At 39.6% G+C, this 24531-nt stretch overlaps 1 protein-coding gene across 3 annotated transcripts in view; it reads right to left on the bottom strand.

The window, feature by feature from the left end:
- UBE2F (ubiquitin conjugating enzyme E2 F (putative)) overlaps positions 1-24531 on the bottom strand; it is a 125984-nt gene that overhangs the window by 57756 nt on the left and 43697 nt on the right. For all 3 annotated transcript variants that reach the window (XM_073306748.1, XM_073306751.1, XM_073306749.1), the window contains 3 exons: positions 21749-21816; positions 19034-19104; positions 5205-5262 (listed from right to left, as the gene is read on the bottom strand). In XM_073306748.1, coding sequence (XP_073162849.1) covers positions 5205-5262; positions 19034-19104; positions 21749-21816 — 197 coding nt within the window. The remainder of the gene's footprint in view (positions 1-5204; positions 5263-19033; positions 19105-21748; positions 21817-24531) is intronic.

The raw sequence follows: 24531 nt of genomic DNA, 5'->3' as shown, positions 1-24531 counted from the left end.
GTCTCAAGTTGCAGTGGGGGAGGTTTAGGTTGGATATTAGGAAAAACTATGTCACTAGGAGGGTGGTGAAGCACTGGAATGGGCTACCTAGGGAGGTGGTGGAATCTCCATCCTTAGAGGTTTTAAGGCCTGGCTTAATAAAGCCCTGGCTGGGATGATTTAGTTGGGGATTGGTCCTGCTTTGAGCAGGGGGTTAGACTAGATGACCTCCTGAGGTCCCTTCCAACACTGATTCTATGATTAAGTTCACTGCTTGCTATTGATCGCTCTGAAGACTCCCACATGCTGGCTGGGCAGATCACCACCAGCGTACACATTTACTTCCTTTCTGTGACAGTAACAAAGATTCTACTGTGATATATAGGCAGGGCTTGTAGCACCACCTATTATTAAGGTTGCCCTGCACTTCCCATTACAATATACTGTTTTCAGTTGCTTATAACTTTGCCAAACTGAACATTCGGATTGAAATTTTCCATATTGATGTCTGTCTCCATATATATATTTTTTTAAATCCATACAATTTTAGCCAAAAATACTTCAACTGTTTCCAAGAATGAGATTTAGTGGAAAATATCTTGTTTTGTCCATGTAAAAAAAAATAAAAAAAATCATGAGACATTTTCTTTGAAATGGTCTAGTGACCCTGTGCTTTGCACTAGGGCCTTGACATTTGGCAGGGAGTGGCCTCTATATTAGGGAAGTGCGCTTGGTCATTCCTGTGAAAATCCACCCAAATTTGGCTAAGTTTAAGCTTTTGAAAAAGAAATCACAACTCACACATGCTCAGTAGACTTCGATGTTTAATAGCAAAAATCCCTGATTCCTTCCTCACTTATCATGCTCAAGCTTCCCACAGCTTCTAGTGCTGACCAGACTATGCATGTACCATCCCCACAGAGTGACTGAGCATACTCCAGCCCCAGACTAAGGAGGCAAAGCCAGACTTTCCTGTAATTGCTGCTCGGGGCTGGGGCTGGGGCTGGGGCCAGGTGCTGTAACTGAGATCAGGGGGCCCCTCTCGCAAGTTTCCAATTATACCCTTCATCTCCGCTGGCACTTAGGCAGAGTGGAAGCAGCAGCTGTTGGATTTGAATGCAGAACCGAAAAATGCCAGACTGGGGAAGGAGGGGAGTAGACTGGAACAAGGAGTCTGGTAAGATTGGGACAGGAGAGACTGGAAGTTGGAGAGAACAGAAGGGAAGGCTGGGACTGGCAGGGCAAGGAGACTGGGAACCAGTGAGAAAACTAGGAGCTAACTGGCTGTGTGTGTGTGTGGTGGTGGAGAGGCACTGAGATCGGATGAGAAGCCAGAAGCAGAGCACTGGGCTTGGCCAGGAAAGGAGACAGACTGGGTGTGGGGATGGAGAGAGAATGGAAGATGGGGAGGGAAGCATGTATTGGAACTCGAACAGGAAACTCTGAAGGCTGGGCAAGAAGACTGGGACTAGAATGAGAAGTGGGAGGGGAAACTGGAATTACGCAGGCAGGGATAAGAAGCCAGGGCAGGAGAAGAGACAGAACTGAGACAGGGAAGAAAGGGCTATGCCCACTAAAGCACACTCTTCTCTGAAGTCTGGAATGGAATCCAAGCTTCCTGAATCTATCATTCCTCTATTCTCAACTAATATCTGTGAAAAGCACTGGCCTAGTGTGTGTATAATGGCCTTTCAGTTCTGGTCCCTATAGATGGTGAAAACCTTATTCCTTTATCTTAACTGGCAGAGGTCTGTGTGATGGATCTAGAGGTTCCAACCTCGTTAATCAACTCAGAGGATGACACCACATTAGGGCTGTCAAGCGATTAAAAAAAATTGCAATTAATTATGCTGTTAATAATAGAATACCATTTATTTAAACATTTTTGGATGTTTTCTACATTTTCAAAATATATTGATTTCAATTACTACACAATAGAAAATGTACAGTGCTCACTTTATATTTTTTATTACAAATATTTGCACTGTAAAATACAAAAATAGTATTTTTCAATTCACCTAACAGAAGTACTGTAGTGCGATCTCTATCATGAAAGGTGAAATTACAAATGTAAAATTATGTACAAAAATAACTGCATTAATAAAAATATAAAACTTTAGAGCCTACAAGTCCACTCAGTCCTACTTTGTGCTCAGACAAACAAGTTTGTCTACATTTGCAAGAGATGCTGCTGTCCGCTTCTTGTTTACAACGTCACCTGAAAAGTGAGAACAGGCGTGCGCATGGAACTGTTGTAGCTGGCATCGCAAGATATTTATGTGCCAGATGTACTAAAGATTCATATGTCCCTTCATGCTTTAACCATGCGTCCTCTTTTGTTTATCATTTTACAGTGCAAATATTTGCAATCAAAAATAATATAAAGTGAGCACTGTACACTTTCTATTCTGGTGACATAAATTAAATTTATCACCACATGACTATAATTTTACATACAGCTCACAACTACACTCATTTTTTCAGTTTATACTACATACCTAGTATACATATATTACATATGCAATAACCATTCTGTGTGTTTGAATAATACTAACACAATTTATACACACACACACATATATATATATTAAACATACACTTCCATGTATTCGAGCTTATGTAGATCCATCCAAGGATCTCTTTTACAAACACTGAAAAACGTAGCCACAAAATCTATGAGGGTGGCAATGAGGCATAATATTGGTTTTACAGATGCAAAAACTCAGCTGGAGAGTTTAAGGGACTTATCCTTGGCCACACAGAAATCCATGGCCAGGACTCCTTACACAGAACATTTTTCCTCCTTTGATATACAAATTAAAATATTTGTATTTCAAACAATGTACTCATTTTGGGTATACTAAATTTGCAAAAGAATGGGCTCACTGGATGGACCACAAATAATTAGAAGGGAAAGGATTAATCAATCACTGGATTTTTATGTAGTCACACTTCATATCCAGAAACAAGCTACAAGCATTTGCCATTACCAAAGAGGCTATTTCAGCCTCAGCACTTACTTTTTAAAGCCATTTGTGTATTAAAGAGAAGAATGAATTTACTATGCTCCCATTCAGGTCACATCACCAGCACCCTGTACCGGAAACCTACTGACTGCTATACTTACCTACATGCCTCCAGCTTCCATCCAGGACACACCACATGATCCATTGTCTACAACCAAGCTCTAAGATACAACCACATTTGCTCCAATCCCTCAGACAGAGACAAACACCTACAAGATCTCTATCAAGCATTCTTAAAACTACAGTACCCACCTGCTGAAGTGAAAAAACAGATTGACAGAGCCAGAAGAGTACCCAGAAGTCACCTACTACAGGACAGGCCCAACAAAGGAAATAACAGAACGCCACTAGCTGTCACCTTCAGCCCCAACTAAAACCTCTCCAGCGCATCATCAAAGAGTTACAACCTATCCTGAAAAATGATACCTCACTCTCACAGATCTTGGGAGACAGACCAGTCCTTGCTTACAGACAGCCCCCCAACCTGAAGCAAATACTCACCAGCTACCACATACCACACAATAAAAACACTAACCCAGGAACCTATCCTTGCAACAAAGCCCGATGCCAACTCTGTCCACATATTTATTCAAGTGACACCATCATAGGACCTAATCACAGTAGCCATGCCATCAGGGGCTCATTCACCTTCACATCTACGAATTTGATATATGCCATCATGTGCCAGCAATGCCCCTCTACCATGTACATTGGTCAAAACGGACAGTCTCTATGCAAAAGAATAAATGGACACAAATCTGACATCAGGAATCATAACATTCAAAAACCAGCAGGAGAACACTTCAACCTCTCTGGCCACTCAGTAAAAGCTTTAAGGGTGGCAGTTTTGCAACAGAAAAGCTTCAAAAACAGACTCCAGCGAGAAACTGCTGAGCTTGAATTAGTATGCAAACTAGATACCATTAACTTGGGTTTGAATAGAGACTGGTTGTGGCTGGGTCATTACACATATTGAATCTATTTCCTTAAGTATTCTCACACCCTTGTCAACTGTCTAAATGGGCCATCTTGATTATCACTACAAAAGTTTTTTTCTCCTGCTGATAATAGCTCATCTTAACTAATTAGCATCTCAGTTTGTATGGTAACTTCCAACTTATCTGTACATATTGTATGGTAACTTCCAACATATATATATGTTCCATTCTATGGATCCGATGAAGTGGGCTGTAGCCCACAAAAGCTTATGCTCTAATAAATTTGTTAGTCTCTAAGGTGCCACAAGTACTCCTGTACTTTGAAGATAATAGCTAGATATTTAACTGATCCACCTCTTCAGAAACTTCTTCTACAGAAAGTCTCAAAATTTCAAACTGTATAACATTAAAGTGCACTATGGATGTTTTAGTGAGCGACAGCAGTGTCCACAGTGCTCAGCAAGCTAGTACACTGGAGATTTACATCCTGGCTTACTGAGCACCCAGTCTCCATGTAGGCAATACCAAAAATCTGAATTTCACTGAAGTCAACAGGACTATTCACATGAATAGGGTTTTGCAGGATCTACCCTTACTATTAACCAGTCTTTCAGCAGGTAAAATGTTGCCCTATAAATATAAGTTCAAGAGTATAGAGAACTCACTAAAAGAGCTTAACATTAAAACACATGGGATGACGTTTCTTCATTAGTAGCAGAGAGTCAGTTTACAAGACAATATAGACAGAATATCATGACTAGCTTTTTGGTTTGCCAAAGCATTGGTTTTTATTTTATATCCACAGAATCACAGAATATCAGGGTTGGAAGGGACCTCAGGAGGTCATCTAGTCCAACCCCCTGCTCAAAGCAGGACCAATCCCCAATTTTTGCCCCAGATCCCAAAGCCCCCTCAAGGATTGAACTCACAACCCTGGGTTTAGCAGGCCAATGCTCAAACCACTGAGCTATCCCTCCCCCCACATTTGTCTGTACAGCTATGCAAATGGATTTTAACAAATAAAGTTAAAATTAATATTTTGATTATAAGGCAGAGAAAAAAACAGTGCTAAGTACTAAAAAAAGATCTTCACGTTTTAATAAATGAGGCACTAAGGTTCTTCTGAAGACAAAAATATTAAACTTTTATAGAAACAGCAATACTGTTACCCTAACTTGGCAAAGCATATATTTTATAAACATGAACTGTTCAGAAGATAACTACATCAAAACAGATTTTTATAGCTAAAAAGAAATGGTACCTTTAATGTTCTAGTTGGAGCCCAGCCAGTGCCATCAATTGAATGTTCTCTCAATAAACTGGAACAGACAAGGAGGCATACATTATACAATACAATCTGAAACTGAGAAGCAGTTAAGGTTACTTAAAACTTTATTGACTGCAATCTCTTCAGAAAAAATCAGAACACTAAACTTATATATCCCTCAGAAAATTAGGAAATATTGGTTATTCTTGGGATGCAGAAATTATACCTTTTTTGTATCATATGAAGTATTTTGAGTTGTTAAAAATCCATATAAAAACAACAAAAGGGGGAACTCCCCCAAACTAACTGTTCTAAAATGAAACTGAAAGAACTCCTGATCTTCAAAGCATAATCCAAAATAAGGAACTTTAAAAAAATCCAAGGGTTTACAGAACTGAAAACAAAAATATGATCAAGCATGTATAGATATAACAAATGAAATAACAAGCCTAACAATGTCCCCTCTTAACCGCTGTACACACAGACACACACACAAGCAGTTTCTAGTATGTCCCTCTCACCCACAGCCTGGGTGAATAGGCCTTGCAGAGCACCCTGAGAATCACCAAAATTTAGGCTATTTCATAAGAACATAACAGCGGCCGTACTGGGTCAGACCAAAGGTCCATCTAGCCCAGTATCCTGTCTTGCAACAATGGCCAGTGCCATGTGCCCCAGAGGGAATGAACAAAACAGGTAATCACCACATGATCACCTGTCGCCCATTCCCAGCTTCTGGCAAGGTAGGGGAAGGAGAGATATTTTGCAGCATCCCTTATGTTGCAAGAGCTTCATTTTCAGTGCCACTGTCGATCAGGAATAGGAAAAAACCTGACTTTTTTTAAGTTTGTCAAAAATTTGCAAAATACTAATATGTAATAGCCATAATTTTGAAATATGAATCTGTCAAACCCAGGTGGAAAAATCCAGGTAAAAGTCCAATGAATCACACAATCCCTTGTTGGCCGCTTCTTGTCCTTTATGCCAAGGAATCTCCACCTTCAGGGTCTCAGCTGATCAACAGTAGCACCGTAGTTGGAAGAAAGAAGCGATGTTGCAAGAGGAGAGGACCCAAGCCATTTTAAGGCATTACGAGTCAAACCCAACACCTTAACTCCACTTGGAAGTAAAGAGGCCTCAGGGTACATCCCAGAGCATAGATGTCACATACTCAGACTGAGAAACATTGGTTAATGGAGGAATAAAAGAGGGAAATGAGAAAGATAGCTCCAAAGGAATTCCTGTGCTAAAACCTACACAATGTACCTAATCCATGTGGATTTACGTGGAAACAGCTGTATGAATTACATATGGCTGGATTCTGCTACACCTACATATAATGTATAGAAGAGATTAATCTGTGTAAACTGTACATTTTTGTTTAGTACTGAAGTCCATTATTTAAATACTTCACCTAGTTTTAAGATGAATAATTAGAAAAAACACTTGAACAGAGCTTTTTAGATTTAATTTTTAGCCTTTCATTGAAAATACCTGGACCCCTCTTAATTGCACCAAACTATTTGGCAATTATGTGATGTACTCAAATAGAATTTAAGATAAGAGTAAATGTGCTTTCATTTGTGAACAGAACAAATTTTCACTCAGGTCAAGTCTATATTATAGTGGCACAACAATAGAAGGGGTTATGCTGCCAACGTAGTTAATCTTCCTCTCCGAGATGCCTTTTTCAGTTGACCTACTTGAATCTACACTAGGTTAGGTCAACCTAACTATGCTACACAAGGCACAAAATTTTTCAGTCCCAAGTAATGTAGCTAGGTCTATCTAATTTTTAGACCAGGCCTCAGATCTGCAGAAATAAAAGGCTAGTGCCCCATGCCTACTTGGCAATAAAAAGTGCTGCCAATTTACTACCATCTTGCTACAGATAACTTTCTCCTTTTCATTGCATAGGGTTTTACTGAACTGGTGTTTTATTTTGCGATCTTTTAGCTACCTCTAGTGTCATCCATAACTAAACCACAACAAAATCTTAAAAACAAACACCCCTACTCCAAGAAACCCCCAAAATTAGAGTTGATAGACTGCATATATGATTAAGTAATCAGAGCTTTCCTATATGGTAATACCAATGAAATAAATATGTGCTTAGCCAGTATGCTAAGTATAAATATATTAGGAAATTAACCTGTAATAAATTCCCTATGTTTTCCCTAAAATTAATTAGTAATGACACCAGGCAACATGAATCCTTCCTAGCTGTGCTACTCAACTAATTATCCTCATCCTTCTGTTGCCTTAGTGCTAGTCTCATTGCTATGCCCTGATAACGAGAAAATTTTCAACTATCACTATATGATTCAAGATTTATTTCAATAGCACAATGAACTACAGTAAAACCCAAGAGTTACAAACACCTTGGGAATGGAGGTTCGTAACTCTGAAATGTTCGAAACCCTGAGCAAAACGTTATGGTTGTTCTTTCAAAAGTTTACAACTGAACAGTGACTTAATACAGCTTTGAAACTTTACTTTGAAGACAAATGCTGCTTTCTTGGAAAGGAAAAATAGAATTCTGCAGGGACCATTAATTCTGCCCAAATTCTGCATTACACAGTGATGCAGAATTCCCCCAGAAGTATATTCTTATAGAAGGAAAGTAAAACATGAATGATCTGAAAAAGGATTTTTATGTGTACGTAAAGGATAGTGGTATATTTAGCTTGATTTTAGTACTGCTGCCCTCATAAAACTTTGCTAAATTAACACAACAGAATTCAATGGTAGGCCAGGGCTTGGATGTGGCACCAAGTATCCTGTTTCACAGGTGCTTGGCTGGCTGGTTCTTGCTCACATGCTCAAGGTCTAACAGATCACCATATGTGGAGTCAGGAAGGAATTTCCTCCCCGGTCTGACTGGCAGAGACCTTGGGTTTTTTCACCTTCCTCTGCACTGTGTGGGTGCAGGTCACTTGACAGGATTATCTTCCCAAATCTCATTTAATCATTTGTCTGCGGGACCTCAGGCACTGTTGCATCTCAGTTCCTCCTATTCTCTGGCTGTGGCACTTAAAAAGTCTAGCCTCTGTTGGGCTGTCAAACTTTGGTCCAGTTTCAGTTGTTGGATTTAGTGTAAGTACCAGTGCTGGGTGGTGTATGCACAAGAGGTAAGACAAGGTTGATCTGATGACCTCTTCTTTCTTAAAACTATGATAATCTCTAAGCCTGTTCAGATAGTTTACAGTGATTTAAAAATCAGGATTAAATAAATTTACATATAAAAAGCAAAAAAGTACTTAACACTATAAACCAGGGGCGGGCAAACTTTTTGGCCTGAGGGCCACATCGGGGTTGCGAAACTGTATGGAGGGCCAGGTAGGGAAGGCTGTGCCTCCCCAAACTGCCTGGACCCTGTCCCCTATCTGCCCCCTCCCATTTCCTGCCCCCGTCAGAACCTCTGACCCATCCAAACCCCCCCACCCCCGTTCCTTGTCCCCTGAACAACCCCTCCCGAGACCCCCCCATCCCTAACCGCCCCCCCCCGGACCCTACCCCCTATCCAACCCCCCCAGCTCCCTGACTGTCCCGACCCCTATCCACACCTCTGCCCCCTGACAGGCCCCGCAGGACTCTCACACCTATCCAACCTCCACAGTCCCCTGACCGCCCCCCCCGCAACCTCTGCCCCCTGCTCCCTGTCCCCTGACTGACCCCTAGGATCAGCTGCCCCTTATCCAATTTCTGCGCACACACACCCTGCTCCCTGCCCCCTTACCATGCCGCTCAAAGCAGCAGGAACTCGCAGCCATGCTGCCCAGTAGGAGCAGCTGACCAGAACACTGGCGGGGGCAGAGAGCTGATGCTGCGGGGGGGGGGGGGGGGGGGGTTGAGAGACGAAGAGAGCAGGGAGGGGCCAGGGGCTAGTGTCCCCGGCCAGGAGCTCAGGGGCCAGGCAGGACAGTCCCATGGGCTAGATGTGCTTTAACAAAGGGCTGCAAGGATCACTAGTCCCATTTTAGAGATGGAGGTTCTGGGAGAGGAAGTGACTTGCCCAAGGTCACACAGCAGGTAAGTGCCATAGCCAAGAAAAGGACACAGCCTCTCAAGAATCACTGCCTTTCAAGAAAGCTTTCATGAGATTGTAGTTGGGTCTAGATGAAAATGGGCTCTGAGTTATTAAACAATTTTAAAAAACTAATTTCACACAAATTATTAGAATGACTGAAAACTGGCAAATTTTTGCTGTTCTTTTTCAAATTTCAAACTAGATTGGTTCACTGATCACATATAAAGCCCCACATCAGTCCTGGCCCAAGTTCACACCTCTGACTGCACACACTGATATCTGGCTGATCTTACACAGCACTCCTTTCCAGCGTGCAGAGTGGCAACTTTGATCTTGGCTCCATTTGCTCTCCCTGATGCAGTATCAGAGCATGGAGCATGAAGCAGATACTTATGAAAACTTTTAAGTTCCCTGCTTTGCCTGAATCTAGGCAGGCAGAGAACTTCCAACCAGGCTTCCCATACTGCCACTCCTCCTACACCTCCAGAACTGACTGCATCTTTATCACATTTAACTGGGATGCTTGGAGTTTATACTCCCTCCAAAGATTTGGGGGGGGGGGGGGAGGATCTCTAAAAAATTAACCCAACTTCTAGTGGCAAGGTGAAAAGCAGCAGAAAGCAGGTACCATGTTCTGAGCAGCTATTTGGGCTGCTCCAGGGACATTTCATCCCACAAAAGCTACTCTAAGGCCCCTGGCCTGGAAGGGGCACTTTAGGCCACTCTAGGCCCCAAAAAGAGGATGACAGAACTGGGGAAGGACTGGAGACCAAGGGAGAGTTTAAAAGCTCAAGTAGAAGGATGAGGAAAGTAGAAATGAAGGGACAGAGAAGGTGAGGAGAGAAGGGGAGAGTGACCAAAAAACCCCAAAGGACAAGCACAAAGCATAGAGAAGTGAGAACGGAGAAACAGGGGAAGGTCTGAAACAAGATGTGGGGAAGAAAAATAAAAATCAGAGAGGCCTATAGAGGACAGGGTAAAGAATACATTGGGGGAGGGGGCAGGGTTGGCAATTGCTCCAGATTATTTCTTTGAGGAAAAAAGTCACTATCCCAATGGTACCCCCTATCCTGCCACAGTCCTAAGAGTGGTGAGATGATTTGTTCTCACATCCCCGGTCCACACCTGGCACCAGTGTAAGTATTGTGGTCAGGTAAATGGGGCAGCATGAGGGGAAAGGACAGGGAAGTACAAGAGAAAGGGGCAGTGGGGAAAGAACTGAGTAAGAAAGAGTGGGAGTGAATGAGTACATCTCCTGTTGGAAAGGCCCACTGAGTTGATTCCCCTTTGCTATATAAAAAGGTTTGGGTAGTGGAGTGGGAGGGGGAGACCTGCTGGCAGGGTGTCCTCTCTGAAGTCTTTTTGACTATGGAACTTTCTCTGGATTCCCATTTTGCCCGTCCTTCCCCAATAAACTAATTGAGTGACCTTCCAGACATGCTGCAAAAGACATCTGTTTGACAGGGGTTTTGGATATGGTGGAGGGTAGTCTTCCCAGAATGGTAAAGAGAAGAAAGGAGATTGGGGTTTTTTTTTTGTAAGTAATCGGCTGGCTGAGATCCTGTTTGAACTGATTATTTTAATACTGTTGGGATTTTATTGTAGTATTAATTACGTTAGCCACCTAGAACCTTCTACAGGTGTCTATTGGATATTATTTATCTATATAAATAAATAAAATAAATATCCAAAAGCCTTTTTTGTGATGCTCTGCGATCAAGTTGCATATCTGTTCTTGTTCAAACCCTTAAGTGTGCTATATTACACATGAGAAAGCTTTTTCAGTAAAGATGATTTGGAAAAGTTTTTGCAAATCTATTTAAGCCTCTACATCAGTAATGTGTACACATACTACAATACACATATGGATTTTTAAACAATTGAAAAAATAGCTCCTCCATTTAACATATCTGCAAAGACTTAACATTCAGGATTGTGTTTTTCCTTAGTTGACGGCAAAAGAAGCACTGAAAGGGAGTAGTGGAGGGATTTGCTGCTTTTTACCGACTGGTGAGGTCACCAACTCTTTCAGGAAAACCAAATTCCTGAACTAAATAAAAGCGCAGGTACAGTAGCTTACAATACACAAGTGTCAGAAATTAGTTCCAATAAGTTACTCGAAGCTCTGAGGAACAGACTAAACCATGATCTATATACAATTTTTGTACCAATGTAACTATTTTGGTTAGGGGCGATAGTTTTTAAGAAAAAAAGTTAAATCTGTACAGCCTCTAGTATGGCTGAGGTTATTCATTTAGGGGAATAAGTTATATGCATAGGAATCTTCGCACTAGTATACTAGTGGACAAGCCCTTAGCAATTTCTTTCAGACTTGCCCAACCCAAGCTTTCCTTCCAGGCATGATGTTTAGTATCTCGCTGAACAAACACCAATGGTATACACTTAATGTTAACTATATTGTTAACTTTTTTAAGGTAAGTTTAATAGCTGGAAGCAGACATTCCTAGTGAGTACACCTCCTATCTCCTGCCTGCACAGTCTTCTGGCCACATTTCTATAGGATAACTTTCCAAAGCTCTCTTATGTACACAATTAACACTCAGGTACTACACATGTGTAATTACAATAATAGAGACAGACTGCTTTGGTAAACACCTGAATGCTTGCAGCAGGAGAAAGTGAAGTGGGAAGGGAACACGAAGGATGTAGGGTGAACCATGTCTGCAGACTCTTCAGGACTTTGGGATGAGATCAACTGACAGAGGAGATGTAATTTCAGGTTGCAGGGAATGCTGACTGAAAGAAAGACTGGGCTGCTCTTGAATAAGTGGATTACAAGCAGGCAGGTCTTTCGCAAAGAGTGCAGGGGGAGGAAGATAAGAAAATACTCCAATTTCCTTTGTCTAAATTTGGGTCTGGTCCGAGAACATAAAGCCAGACCATCCATAATCACAGAAGAGTTGAAACTCCCATGACCGCATCTTAATATCTAGAATTTTTAAATTTAAAATGGCATATTCTATTTTCTATATCACACTTATCTGTTTTCCTTGAATACAAAAAAGGAGCCTTACTCATTTCACAGGAGTACATTTTAAAATTTAGCTACATTTAAATTCCTGTTGGGACACTGTCAAGTACGATTTCCAACAAAGGTTCTTAAATCAAAGCCATCAATCCTACTCTATGGCTTCTCCTGAGTACTCACTAATTTTCAGAATTATCTACAGACGTGACCCAATTCTGGCAGCACTGAAGTGCATATATTTATGTTACATCCTTTCCAGACCAACGATGGCACACGGAGGCAAACTAGTCTCTTCCATTCCGCTGTCATTTGTCACTGCATCCATCTGCTCTATGGTATGGAGACTGACTGTTCTGCCCTCCCTACTAAAGATTCCTCTTCAGATTTCTTTTGGGTGCCCTCGTTTCCCGACACTAGTTGGTTTCCACTTGACAGCTTCATGTGGGAGTCTGTGTGATGGCATCTGAAGTGCATGCCCCCAAAATTTCTAGTACTTTCTTCTGAGGGTGGAAACAAGCCACTGATTGGTGATTTCTTAGATCTCTTCATTGGTAATGAAGTCTTTCCAACCAATGCCCAGATCTATTTTCAAAAGCATCTACTTTTCAGTATAACATCTCCAATTCTCGTATGTTAGCACAGATTACATTTGAATGAAAAATTTTCCATTTTGTTCTGGTGCTACATCTTTAATTTCCATATACTGCTAAGTTTAGTAAATGCTATGGACGCCTTTTCTACCATTGATGTCACTTCCTTCTTGAGGTCTCCGTTGGCCAATATGGTGGTGCCCAGGTAGATGAATTGTTCCTTGATATTTTTGCATTCTAATGTGATGTTACTAAACTGTCTGGGTTTCAAGGATGTTTGTTTTACCATTACTTATTCTAAGCCCTGCATGGTCTGAGGTTTTTGACAGGCTGTCTTTGTAACTATTTGGAGATGTCACTCAGTAGTGCAAGATCATCAGCAAAGTCTAGGTCTTCTAGGCATTTGCCATTTCCCCATGCTATACCACTGTGTTGCTAACACACTTCTACAGTATCCAGACCATGAGAATGCCAAACAACAATAAAATAAAGTTAAAATACAGCCCTGTGACATGCCAGTGTTCAGACTGAACCACTCTGTTGTCTGGTTGTTCGCCCTTTCAGGGTTAACAAAGTGTGCACATCTTTCTTTATCTATTGTATCTAAAAAGAATTTGCAAAAAAACTCTTATAAAATGAGAATTACATCCTACATGAGTAAACAAATATAATTGAGAGATCATCCCAGAAAAGATTCGCTTCATGTAAAAGAACACCTTCTTTGTCAACAACAGTTTAGACTTTCTGTAAAAATCTAGATATTTTCCTTTCAGCATTGGAAGGAATGTTTCTCAGGCTAAGATCAGAGTCAATTTCAAAGGAAAAAAAGAACCACTTTCAACAATGTTGACCACTTGATTCCACAAAAAGAAAAAGCGAATGCAAAACACAGTAAAATCTTGGGGTGTTTATCTCCAGGCTCAGACATTCTGATACATTATATCAATTAATAATAATGGTCAACAAGTAAGTGGATGAGATCAAATAGAAAAAGCAGAAATGTACAGCAGAGGTTCAAGAAAAAGGCATACTGGAGCATGAAACAAACCACAAATTGTATATTCCCGAGGGTTCCTGAAATATGCCAGAAGCTTGCATCAATGGAGGCAACATCACAATGAAGAAGCCTATTTAATATTTGAGTAAAACATAATAACCCACAAAATATTTCTGAAGTTTTCCTAACCAAATCTTTACGAAATTTGCTAAGGTGAGTTTTACATGTTTTTTGGCTCTTACTATGGAATGGTTTCCTATAAGATGCATACTGGAAAACAATCCCAACTGTACCTACAAAGTGATGGGGTCTAAATTAGCTGTTACAACTCAAGAAAGATCTTGGAGTCATTGTGGATAGTTAAGAACATAAGAACGGCCATTACTGGGTCAGACCAAAGGTCCATCGAGCCCAGTATCCTGTCTTCCGACAGTGGCCAATGCCAGGTGCCTCAGAGAAAATGAACAGAGCAGGTAATGATCAAGTGATCCATCCCGTCACCCATTCCGAGCTTCTGACAAACAGAGGCTAAGGATGCCATTCCTGCCCATCCTGGCTAACAGCCATTGATGGACCTATCCTCCATGAATTTATCTAGTTCTTTTTTGAACCCTGTTATAGTCTTGGCGTTCACAACATCCTCTGGCAAGGAGTTCCACAGGTTGACTGTGCATTGTGTGAAAAAATACTTCCTTTTGTTTGTTTTAAACATGCTGCCTATTAATTTCATTTGGTGACCCCCTAGTTCTTGTGTTATGAGGAGGAGTAAATAACACTTCCTTATTTACTTTCTCTACACCAAGTTCTCTGAAAACATCCGCTTAATGTGCAGCAGCAGTCAAAAAATCTATCAGAATATTAGGAATCATTAGGCAAGGGATAGATAAGGAGACAGAAAATATCATAATGTCATTATAGAAATCCATGGTACGCCCATAGCTTGAATACAGCATGCAGTTATGGTCACTCCATCTCAAAAAAGATATATTAGAAATGGAAAAGGTACTACAGACAAGGGCAACAAATATGATTAACAGTATTGAATAGCTTCCAGAGAGAAGTCCCATAAAAAAACCTGGGACTGTTCAACTTGGAAAAGAGATGACTAAGTGGGATATGATAGAGGTCTATAAAATCATGAATGGTGTGGAGAAAGTGAATAAGGAAGTGTGATTTCACATAACCAGGGGTCACCAATGAAATTAATAGGTAGCAGGTTTAAAGCAAACAAAAGGGAGTATTTCTTCACACAATGCACTGTCAACCTATAGAACTTGTTGCCAGGGGATGTTGTGAAGGCCAAAAGCATAACTGGGTTAAAAAAAACAATTAGATAAATTCATGGAGGTTAGATCCATCAATGGCCATTTGCCAAGATGGTCGGGGATGCAACCCCATGCTCTGGGTGTCCCTAAGTCTCTGAATGCCAGATACTGGGCCTGGATAACAGGGGATGGATCATTTGATAATTGCCCTAATCTGCTGATTCCATTTGAAGCACTGGCATCAGCCACTGATGGAAGACAGGATAATGGGCTAGGTGGACCATTGATCTGACCCAGTATGGCCATTCTTATGTTCTTATGATGATCACATACCATAATATAAACATATATTTATTTAGGAAGTAGAAATTAAAGTTTGGAAAAAATGCTAGTTAAGTATTTTAAGTAGAAAAATAAGCCAGGAATAATTTTGTACCTAAAAGCCTATTTTAATTTCCTGAAAATCCACTGCAGGCACAAAATAGGTCTACAAAAATTGAGAATCAGGTCCATAAAAAGCAGTAGTTATTGTAGTCTTTTGTTTCCAAATCTAGTACCAAACTCTCTGATATTGAATTTCTCTAACATAACTGTCTCCCATAGAAAATATAGTATTCTCCTATGTGGAGTAGCTGAAATTTAATCAAAATTAAAAATACTTCTGAAAACTTCATAAGTCTTTAGAACATTTTAAAGATTTCTGGCTTTTAAAGTAAAATCTTTCACAATCAGACCAATTCAGGGATTTCAGCACAGACTCTAAAAGAAAGGGCTTACCCTGCCTTCTACTTGTGTATTGCATAAAGCAGCCTAATTAAAACATTCCAGTATTAAATTGGTTTTAATGTTGACAGATAACTAATTAAAACTAAAAATATTGAAAACACACCTCCAAAGGTACATAATATAAAAACTATTTAATCTCTGAATACTTAATCTAAAACAACCCCTCTGTTGCTTGAATGAAAAATTCATCTAGGTCGTCAAGTGCAAAGGTTTGGGTACCTGGTAGATTTCTGAAGAACCTGTGTGGATTTGAACACTTAAGTTTAAGAATAGCAATCCTGTATCTTTACATTATGGTTGTCTGTGTACACACATTCGGTTGTTGCACAGACTGACTTGAATTAACTGTTTGAAGGGAAACAGGTTAAAAATGCACAGGGAATAACCGTTACATTTCTCCACATTGTAGATAGCTAACCTCAACACTCCTTTTTCTGTAACTATTCCACATGATAAAGATGTGATTCTACATGTTAGTGCCAACACTGAAGTCTTACTCTTTATGTTCTTTACTGTGCTGATGATAGCCCCACTCATCTGTATGCAGATCCAGTGGAGGGGCAGAGGTCCTAGGGGAGGGCTGCATGTTGCTTGGCAAAGCTCTGCATTTCCAAAGCCAGTTTATATAAGCAAACGTGTTATTGTAAGTAAAATGTATGTGCACTATTGCTAAGACACGTGGCATCACCACACACTTTATTCCTCCCATGGAGTACTCTGACAGGCGTAGAACCAGCATGGTAAGAAGCACACACAAAAATGCTTTAGCACTTTGTACTTTGATTATAATTAACTCCTTAGAAATACAGAAAATAGAACATGCTTTTGAAACAATAGTTTGCACATGCCTTGCAGCTTACTAAACTATATGCCTGGCTGCCATATTGAAGGTATGACAAGCTTTCCTATTAAAGCATCATATCTTTATGCACCATATTGGGTAGAAGACTATTACAAACTTTAAATTTAAAGGAGCACAGCTATATGAAAAACAAGGTTTTTTGTAATTATTTCCTTATCTACCATATTATATATTATATTATAATTATTATATTATAAGCCCTACCTTGGATTTTAAAACCTTTATTAATTTTGTTTATTTTCACTGTTTATGCTGTATTTCTTTTTTTCATTTCTATTAGCTTGACAAACTTGTCACACATTTGATTTTTGCTTATAATCACTTTCTAATCAATTTCACTATTAGGGTCTCACGCTTTAATATTTAGGTTACAAACAATTGTAAAGAAATGTTTATTTTTAAAAAAATAGTTTATCTTTGTTTTTTAAATTGCAAACATTTTACTAGTCGTGTTTTTGAAAAAGTTAATTTTAAAACCTATATTTTGGCTAAATTTGATCTCACTATCTTAAGAGGATAATAATATATGGTTATTTTTCTTACACTTTATCATATCAGTTTTATATTACATATTGAAATTTAATAAATTTGCCATTCCTACAAGTAGTTTGTTATTGTCAAAATCCAAGATTTTTGTCTAACGTAACTAACATCCTACCAATTTTTTCCCCCTGGAAAATTTAAACAGTCTCCTAGTGCTTAAAATATTTTAGGCTTTAAACTAAATAAGGGTTTAAAGTGTGGGATAATTTAAAACCACCTGGATCCTATAATTCAAAACATTAGGGAAGACATCGATGGAATATTCCAAGACGACAACTTTGGGGAAGAATGGAGCTATTAAAGTTAATCTGCCTCAAATTAACAATCACAAAGATAGAGGCTATGTATTTTTCTATTATGGAAAAATGACCTTTGGTTTTAACTGGAAATGGTGAAAGTGTAAGATCAAATGCAAACAGTTACATCATACGCTAAATTAGAACATGGGTTCTTAAGATTCTAGACACAAGAAAATTCTAAAGCTCCTTTAATTTGATGTAGGCTCAATCTATGTCTCTCTAGTAGCAACGCTGTAGATAGAAAAGGAGAAATTTGGCACGCTTGGCCAGTTCACAGTTTATTTGTTCTTTTCTGCAAGAGATCTCAATAGCCAGCATGCAATGACACAGAATCCTTTAAATCCTACAATTGAGTGTGGGTGCAGGAATAAAGGGGATCTCAGCGTTGTATCTGGCCTATGGGGAGCTGAAGGCAGGATCCAGGCATAAGAGCCTGCCTTCATAATTCTCCGCAGAAACCCCAGCTTGGAAGCAAGATGACCCTCAGCTGCATAGGGAGCCCCTGTCTAACAGGGGAGAGGGCAATACAAGTATTGCCTCAGGAGTAGCGTCCTCTCATAAATTAAGCCACAAAGTTCCCTAATTTGGGGCCTTACCGTAAGTTAGGCTATTCAATTACCCAATCTGCTGCCAGTAAAATAGGGCTTCAAAATGCACCATATAAAGAATCAAATAGGTAGGGCCCACAGAAAGGTAGCCTCTCCATATTAGGAAGCAAACAGTTCAGGTCTGGGAAGGGGTAATCCGCACCATATTAGGAAACAAAAGGATAATTTGGAAGGTAAGGGATAGGGCAGGTACCAAGAGAAGGGTAGGGATAAGAGAGGCTGTAACCATAACCCGGGGCTCATTTGATTGGTCGCGAGACAGAGGGGAACGAGTGGTCTGGATGCTGTAACTGAATAAATCGCCTCTTACCACTCCACCCGGCTTCATTCATCATTCGGCCTTGCAACAACATTGGGTAGTTAGGTAAATGGTTGCAAAGCCAGGTCTTAGTCAAAAGCACACAGAACTAGGAATTCAAAACTCTCTTCTACAAGAAGCTAATCTCTTTTACAGGAAATCAATGGAATTTATGTTGCAGGGCAGAAAATCTTCTGCAGGTTTGGAGAAATTTTAAAGGACTCTATGTTCTGAATAATTAGAGGGCATTGCTATATTTTGGAAGGATGGATTCAAAAGGATATTGGATGCCACAGAATACCTATTTGATTGGGATGCATTTATGATCTTTTTTTCTTCTGAAACAGAAACGGTTTGGATTCATCTGGGTTTACAACTGATATCTGTTTGGTATTACAATAGTCTAAAATATTTTCAGGAAGTTTCCTTTACTTCTAAGGATCAAATTTAAGTATGAGACATTATCTGTCTACTGGTGCTGAAGTGAGAATTATGGTCAAGGGCCATGATCTCTACAAGAACTTAGAAGTGACAATAAAAGAAGGCTGTTAACTACCTTAAACAGATTTCACCCGTCTCGGTGATGTTCGGATGCCAGATTCTAGTCAAACATTTTACCTTTGGAGGCTGCCAAAATACAAAACAAACAGAGATTACAATGCTGTCCTTTCAAATAAGTTAAATCACCAACAAACCATTATGAATTGTACAGTTCCTGGAAGCTAAAATTTAAATTTGGGTGACCTCAGTCCAAGTACTAATGTTAATCTGGCAGTTACCTTATGGAGCAGAACAGGATATAAAACTACAGTGACACTGCTGCTTTCCCATTCAGTGTTATATTCAGGGTTTTGGCTTTGTAAACAAATGGAGGAAGAGCAAAGATTCTTTCCAGTATGATTTCACCTTCTCAATAATTTTCTGGGTAAGGAAAGGTTTCAGAGTACCAGCTGTGTTAGTCTGTATTCGCAAAAAGAAGAGGAGGACTTGTGGCACCTTAGAGACTAACAAATTTATTTGAGCATAAGCTTTCGTGAGCTACAGCTCACTTGATGAAGTGAGCTGTAGCTCACGAAAGCTTCTGCTCAAATAAATTTGTTAGTCTCTAAGGTGCCACAAGTCCTCCTCTTCTTTCTGGGTAAGGAAAGTATTTCCTGTTTTTAAATGGTCACAGAAGTACTGAGGATAACTGTTCCATTTTACTATTTCTTGGGTTTTTAAATCTTGATACAGATTTGTATTATTTTACAGTGACATCACTAAACTCAATTCAGCATGTAGCTCCAACGGATACTATAGCTCATTTTTAATACATATTGATAAATGCACATTTTAAAAAAAATCGGATTCCAAAACAGAGCCTCATTGTTCTAGTTTTTTTAAGTAAGTCAAAGGAAAATCAAACAATTCTAACAGATTAGCAACAGCAAGTTATTCCATCCAAATTCTCCATATTACAATATTCGCTTTTTAAATCAAGTGACTGATTTCTTCCAGCTGGTATATTGCGTTTCAAGCATTAGCCATTATGTTTCATAAACATCAAATAAATCATGTATTGTAACAATTGTAACTTTTTTTTTAAACAATTTCCCCATAGTTTATATAAAGTCCTCAGCCAAGAGATAAAATGGTTCTGATAACATCTCTTCACAGAAATAATCTCATATATTGTCTCATAAATTGGTCTGTCTGTTAATCCAAAGTCTTCATGGTCTTCAAAAATTTAAGGACACATTCTAAACTCTCAGTCCAGCTGCCTGTGAATAAGGTGAAGGGAACAGTGGTGGGAATTCACTGCCTGAGCTGTGCCTGTTCTGTGGTTCAAAGATTGTGGAAAGTCCTCGTTTTAATGAGGAAAAGGGCACCTAGGGCTTTCAAGATGGAAAGCTAGCTCTCCTCCCCTTCCACTTTCAATGAAGAGGGTGTGGAAAATGCTAGAGGGACATCAAACGAAGCTCTGAGTCTGAAGCAGATATTCTTGGCACAGAGGAAAATACTGAAGCCTGTTAGTTCTATGGCATGCAAGGCTCCTTAAAATGGTGCTCTATACCCAAACCTTGGTCCTGGAGAAAATCTAAAGGGCTGGAATGATTGGATCCTATCCCAGAGTAGTTCAGTCTCAGTGCCAAGCCTTCAGACAGCCCTTCAGTCATGATCCTACACACTATGTCACCTTGAATGGTCACAACACACAAAATCAGTTACTTAGCAATGGCAAACCAAGAGAACCAAGCCATTTTTTAAAAACAGAACAAGAAATCAAAGAATTCTTTGATCTTCTTTCACTTCAAATTAGCTTCATTATATCAGGGATCTCTGATGATGATTCTCAGCTGAAAGCACTAAGAATGTAGAATGCTTATTTGTATTACAGTAGCATCTGGAATCCCCCAATCAGGATGAGTTGCCAACGTGCTAGGCTTTCTGTCTAAAACTGATTCATGCAGAATCAAGACTAAAATCATGAATTACAAAAAATGTTGAGGCTGGTAAAGGGCAAATTGTTTAAATGCAATACATGCCCAGCCAAACTCCACACATACATACAAGAAGTGTGCTGCATTTAGCAACAAAAACTATTTTCAAAACGAGTTCTAGCTAAAATTTCCACTGTGTTTTATTTTCTGGGACATGAACTTAAACACTGCTATAGTAAGCAAATAGGTACCTAGGAGAGAACAAATAAAGCAGGTGAGAGGGAATGAGAAATGTCACTGTTCGTATGTCACCACTGCTCCTTTTCAAGGGAATTAAACATCAAAATTGAACCTCCTGACTTAAGTGCACAAGTTTGACCATCTTGGAAAGCAGATACTTTCATTCTCCCCCAGAAACACGTTGGCTTACTATAGAAATGCTTAAGCAATACACTAAACAAAATAAGAAGGCAGAGAGAATGGGAGGAATTCGCAGGGAGACTTTCACATGTGATTGGTGTAACTTCTAGTCTGTACTCCTGAGTAGGCTATTCCAGACTACTGCAAATAGAAACAGCCTACAGAACAGATCTTTTCATCTTCAAAGGAACATTCCTATGAAATTTTAGGCACAAAAAGTATAAAATTGGTGACATCATTAGATATGGGAGATTCTTACCTACCACATAGCAAAACACCGAGTTGTCTGAAATTCCATTATATGAAGCAAATGCAAATGACAACACAAAGACAAGCTCTGTGTAAGCTCTGTGAAAGCAGAAGCTTGGTCCAACAAAAGATATTACTTCGTCCACCTTGTCTCAACTGAGAAAAATGACTTAAATACTCACCACCATGTTATAGGCATCAGGAACTTCAATTTCAAACTGAAATTTTCCTCCTTGGTAATAACCCTCATCTATTAAAGAAACACAACACAAAAAAATTAAAGGAAAAGAAAAACAAATGTTATATGAGTACAAAGACGACACAGCATAGTTATTACTTAGATTATGATAATCACAACATCATTGAAATATTCCATTATACTTGCACCGTATCTTTTTAAAATGTGTCATTTTACTAAAATTACATTTTAAAATCTCTTAACAGTCCTGCTCTTCATGATTTTAGGGGTTCCTGTCAGGCTTACATCTCTAACCTTGCTTGCTTTCATGCTTTCTTCCACACCGTCACCTCTACATAGAACAACCTTCCCCGAGCTGATACAGATGGATTTGAATGAGATCGTATCGGCCTTCTCCAAGACCCACTTTATGAGCACTTGGCAATAACAACTATACTGATATAGTTAAAGCAGTACAATCTCCTTGGTGTGGACTTGGTTATACTGGTATACAGATGCTTACAGAGGTATAGTTTATACCCATATAGGAAGGGAATAAGCTTTACCATCTAAAGGACCTGTGAAGTAGTATAACTGTGTCCACACTAGAGGTTGTAGAAGTATAACTATCTTGGTTTAACAAACAAACAAAATCTCACTTCTAACTAAAATCATGAGACTGGTACAAAAAGACCAGGCCTAAGTAGTTCAGTCCTGAAAATACTCCAAAGCGGTCAATGATTAGACTGAAAATTCAGATGCTACTGATGGACAAAATTCCTTGACAGTTTTTAATCAAAGTGGTTTCTGAGAAACGATGGTATTTCCTTATACTCAAAATATCTTCAATGGAAAAAAAGTTTGGCCTTTGCAACATGATTGTGAGAAAACCAAAGGATATTGTTTTTATGTTTAATATTTTTCCACAGTCAAGCCTAAAAATGAGGTTGTGGCGTCCCAACTTTCTGTAGTATTATTATTCTACACCACCCTCTTGCTTTCTCCCCTTGTCCCCATAACTGGTTTAGATAAATATTCCTTACAAAGCAGATAAAATGTTACATGTCTTGGTACTTTATAAATTAACCTAAAGATTTTTGTCAACAAGCATGCAGACAAGGGGGATCCAGTGGACACAGTGTACTTAGATTTTCAGAAAGCCTTTGACACGGTCCCTCACCAAAGGCTCTTAAGCAAAGTAAGTTGTCATGGGATAAGAGGGCAGGTCCTCTCATGGATCGATAACTGGTTAAAAGATAGGAAACAAAGGGTAGGAATAAATGGTCAATTTTCAGAATGGAGAGAGGTGAATAGTGGTGTGTCCCCCGGACCAGTACTATTCAACATATTCATAAATGATCTGGGAAAAAGGGTAAACAGTGAGGTGGCAAAATTTGCAGATACAAAACTATTCAAGACAGTTAAGTCCAAAGCAGACTGCGAAAAGCTACAAAGGGATCTCACAAAATTGCGTGACTGGGCAACAAAATGGCAGATGAAATTCAATGTTGATAAATGCAAAGTAAGCACATTGGAAAACATAACCCCAACTATACATACAAAATGATGGGGTCTAAATTAGCTGTTACCACTCAAGAAAGAGATCTTGGCGTCATTGTGGACAGTTCTCTGAAAATATCCACTCAGTGTGCAGCGGGGAGTGGAGGGTGAGAAAACCTGGATTTGTGCTGGAAATGGCCCACCTGATGATCACTTTAGATAAGCTATTACCAGCAGGACAGTGGGGTGGGAGGAGGTATTGTTTCATATTCTCTGTGTATATATAAAGTCTGCTGCAGTTTCCACGATATGCATCTGATGAAGTGAGCTGTAGCTCACGAAAGCTTATGCTCTAATAAATTGGTTAGTCTCTAAGGTGCCACAAGTACTCCTTTTCTTTTTGCGAATACAGACTAACACGGCTGTTACTCTGAAATCAGTGTGCAGCGGCAGTCAAAAAAGCGAACAGAATGTTGGGAATCATTAAAAAAGGGATAGATGATAAGACACAAAATATCATATTGCCTCTTTACAAATCCATGGTATGGCCACATCTTGACTATTGCATACAGATGTGGTCACCCCATCTCTAAAAAGATATACTGGAATTGGAAAAGGTTCAGAAAAGGGCAACAAAAATGATTAGGGGTATAGAACAGCTTCCATATGAGGACAGATAGATAAGATTGGGACTTTTCATCTTGGAAAAGAGACGACTAAGGGGGGGATATGATAGAGGTCTATAAAATCATCACTGGTGTGGAAAAAGTAAATAAGGAAGCGTTATTTACTCCTTCTCATAACACAAGAACTAGGGGGTCACCAAATGAAATTAATAGGCAGCAGGTTTAAAACAAACAAAAGGAAGTATTTCTTCACATAATGGACAGTCAACCTGTGGAACTCCTTGCCAGAGGATGTTGTGAAGGCGAAGACTATAATCGGGCTAAATAAATAACTAGATAAATTCGTGGACGATAGCTCCATCAATGGCTATTAACCAGGATGGGCAAGGATGATGTCCCTAGCCTCTGTTTGCCAGGAGCTGGGAATGGGAGACAGGCGATGGATCACTTGATGATTACCTGTTCTGTTCATTCCCTCTGGGGTACCTGGCATTGTCCACTGTTGGAAGACCGTATACTAGGCTAGGTGGATCTTTGGTCTGACCCAGTATGGCTGCTCTTATGTTCTTGTTCCAAAATATTGTCCACAATACGTCTCAATTCCTCCTCCACCAGCTCTCTAAAATCTTCTTCCAGAGCAACATGGCTTCTGAACCCGCAC

This window comes from Lepidochelys kempii, chromosome 11 (genome assembly GCF_965140265.1).
Source record: "Lepidochelys kempii isolate rLepKem1 chromosome 11, rLepKem1.hap2, whole genome shotgun sequence".
Classification (NCBI taxonomy): domain Eukaryota; kingdom Metazoa; phylum Chordata; order Testudines; family Cheloniidae; genus Lepidochelys; species Lepidochelys kempii.
Note: the sequence above shows the minus strand (reverse complement) of the source record. Positions and strands in the feature narration are given on the sequence as shown.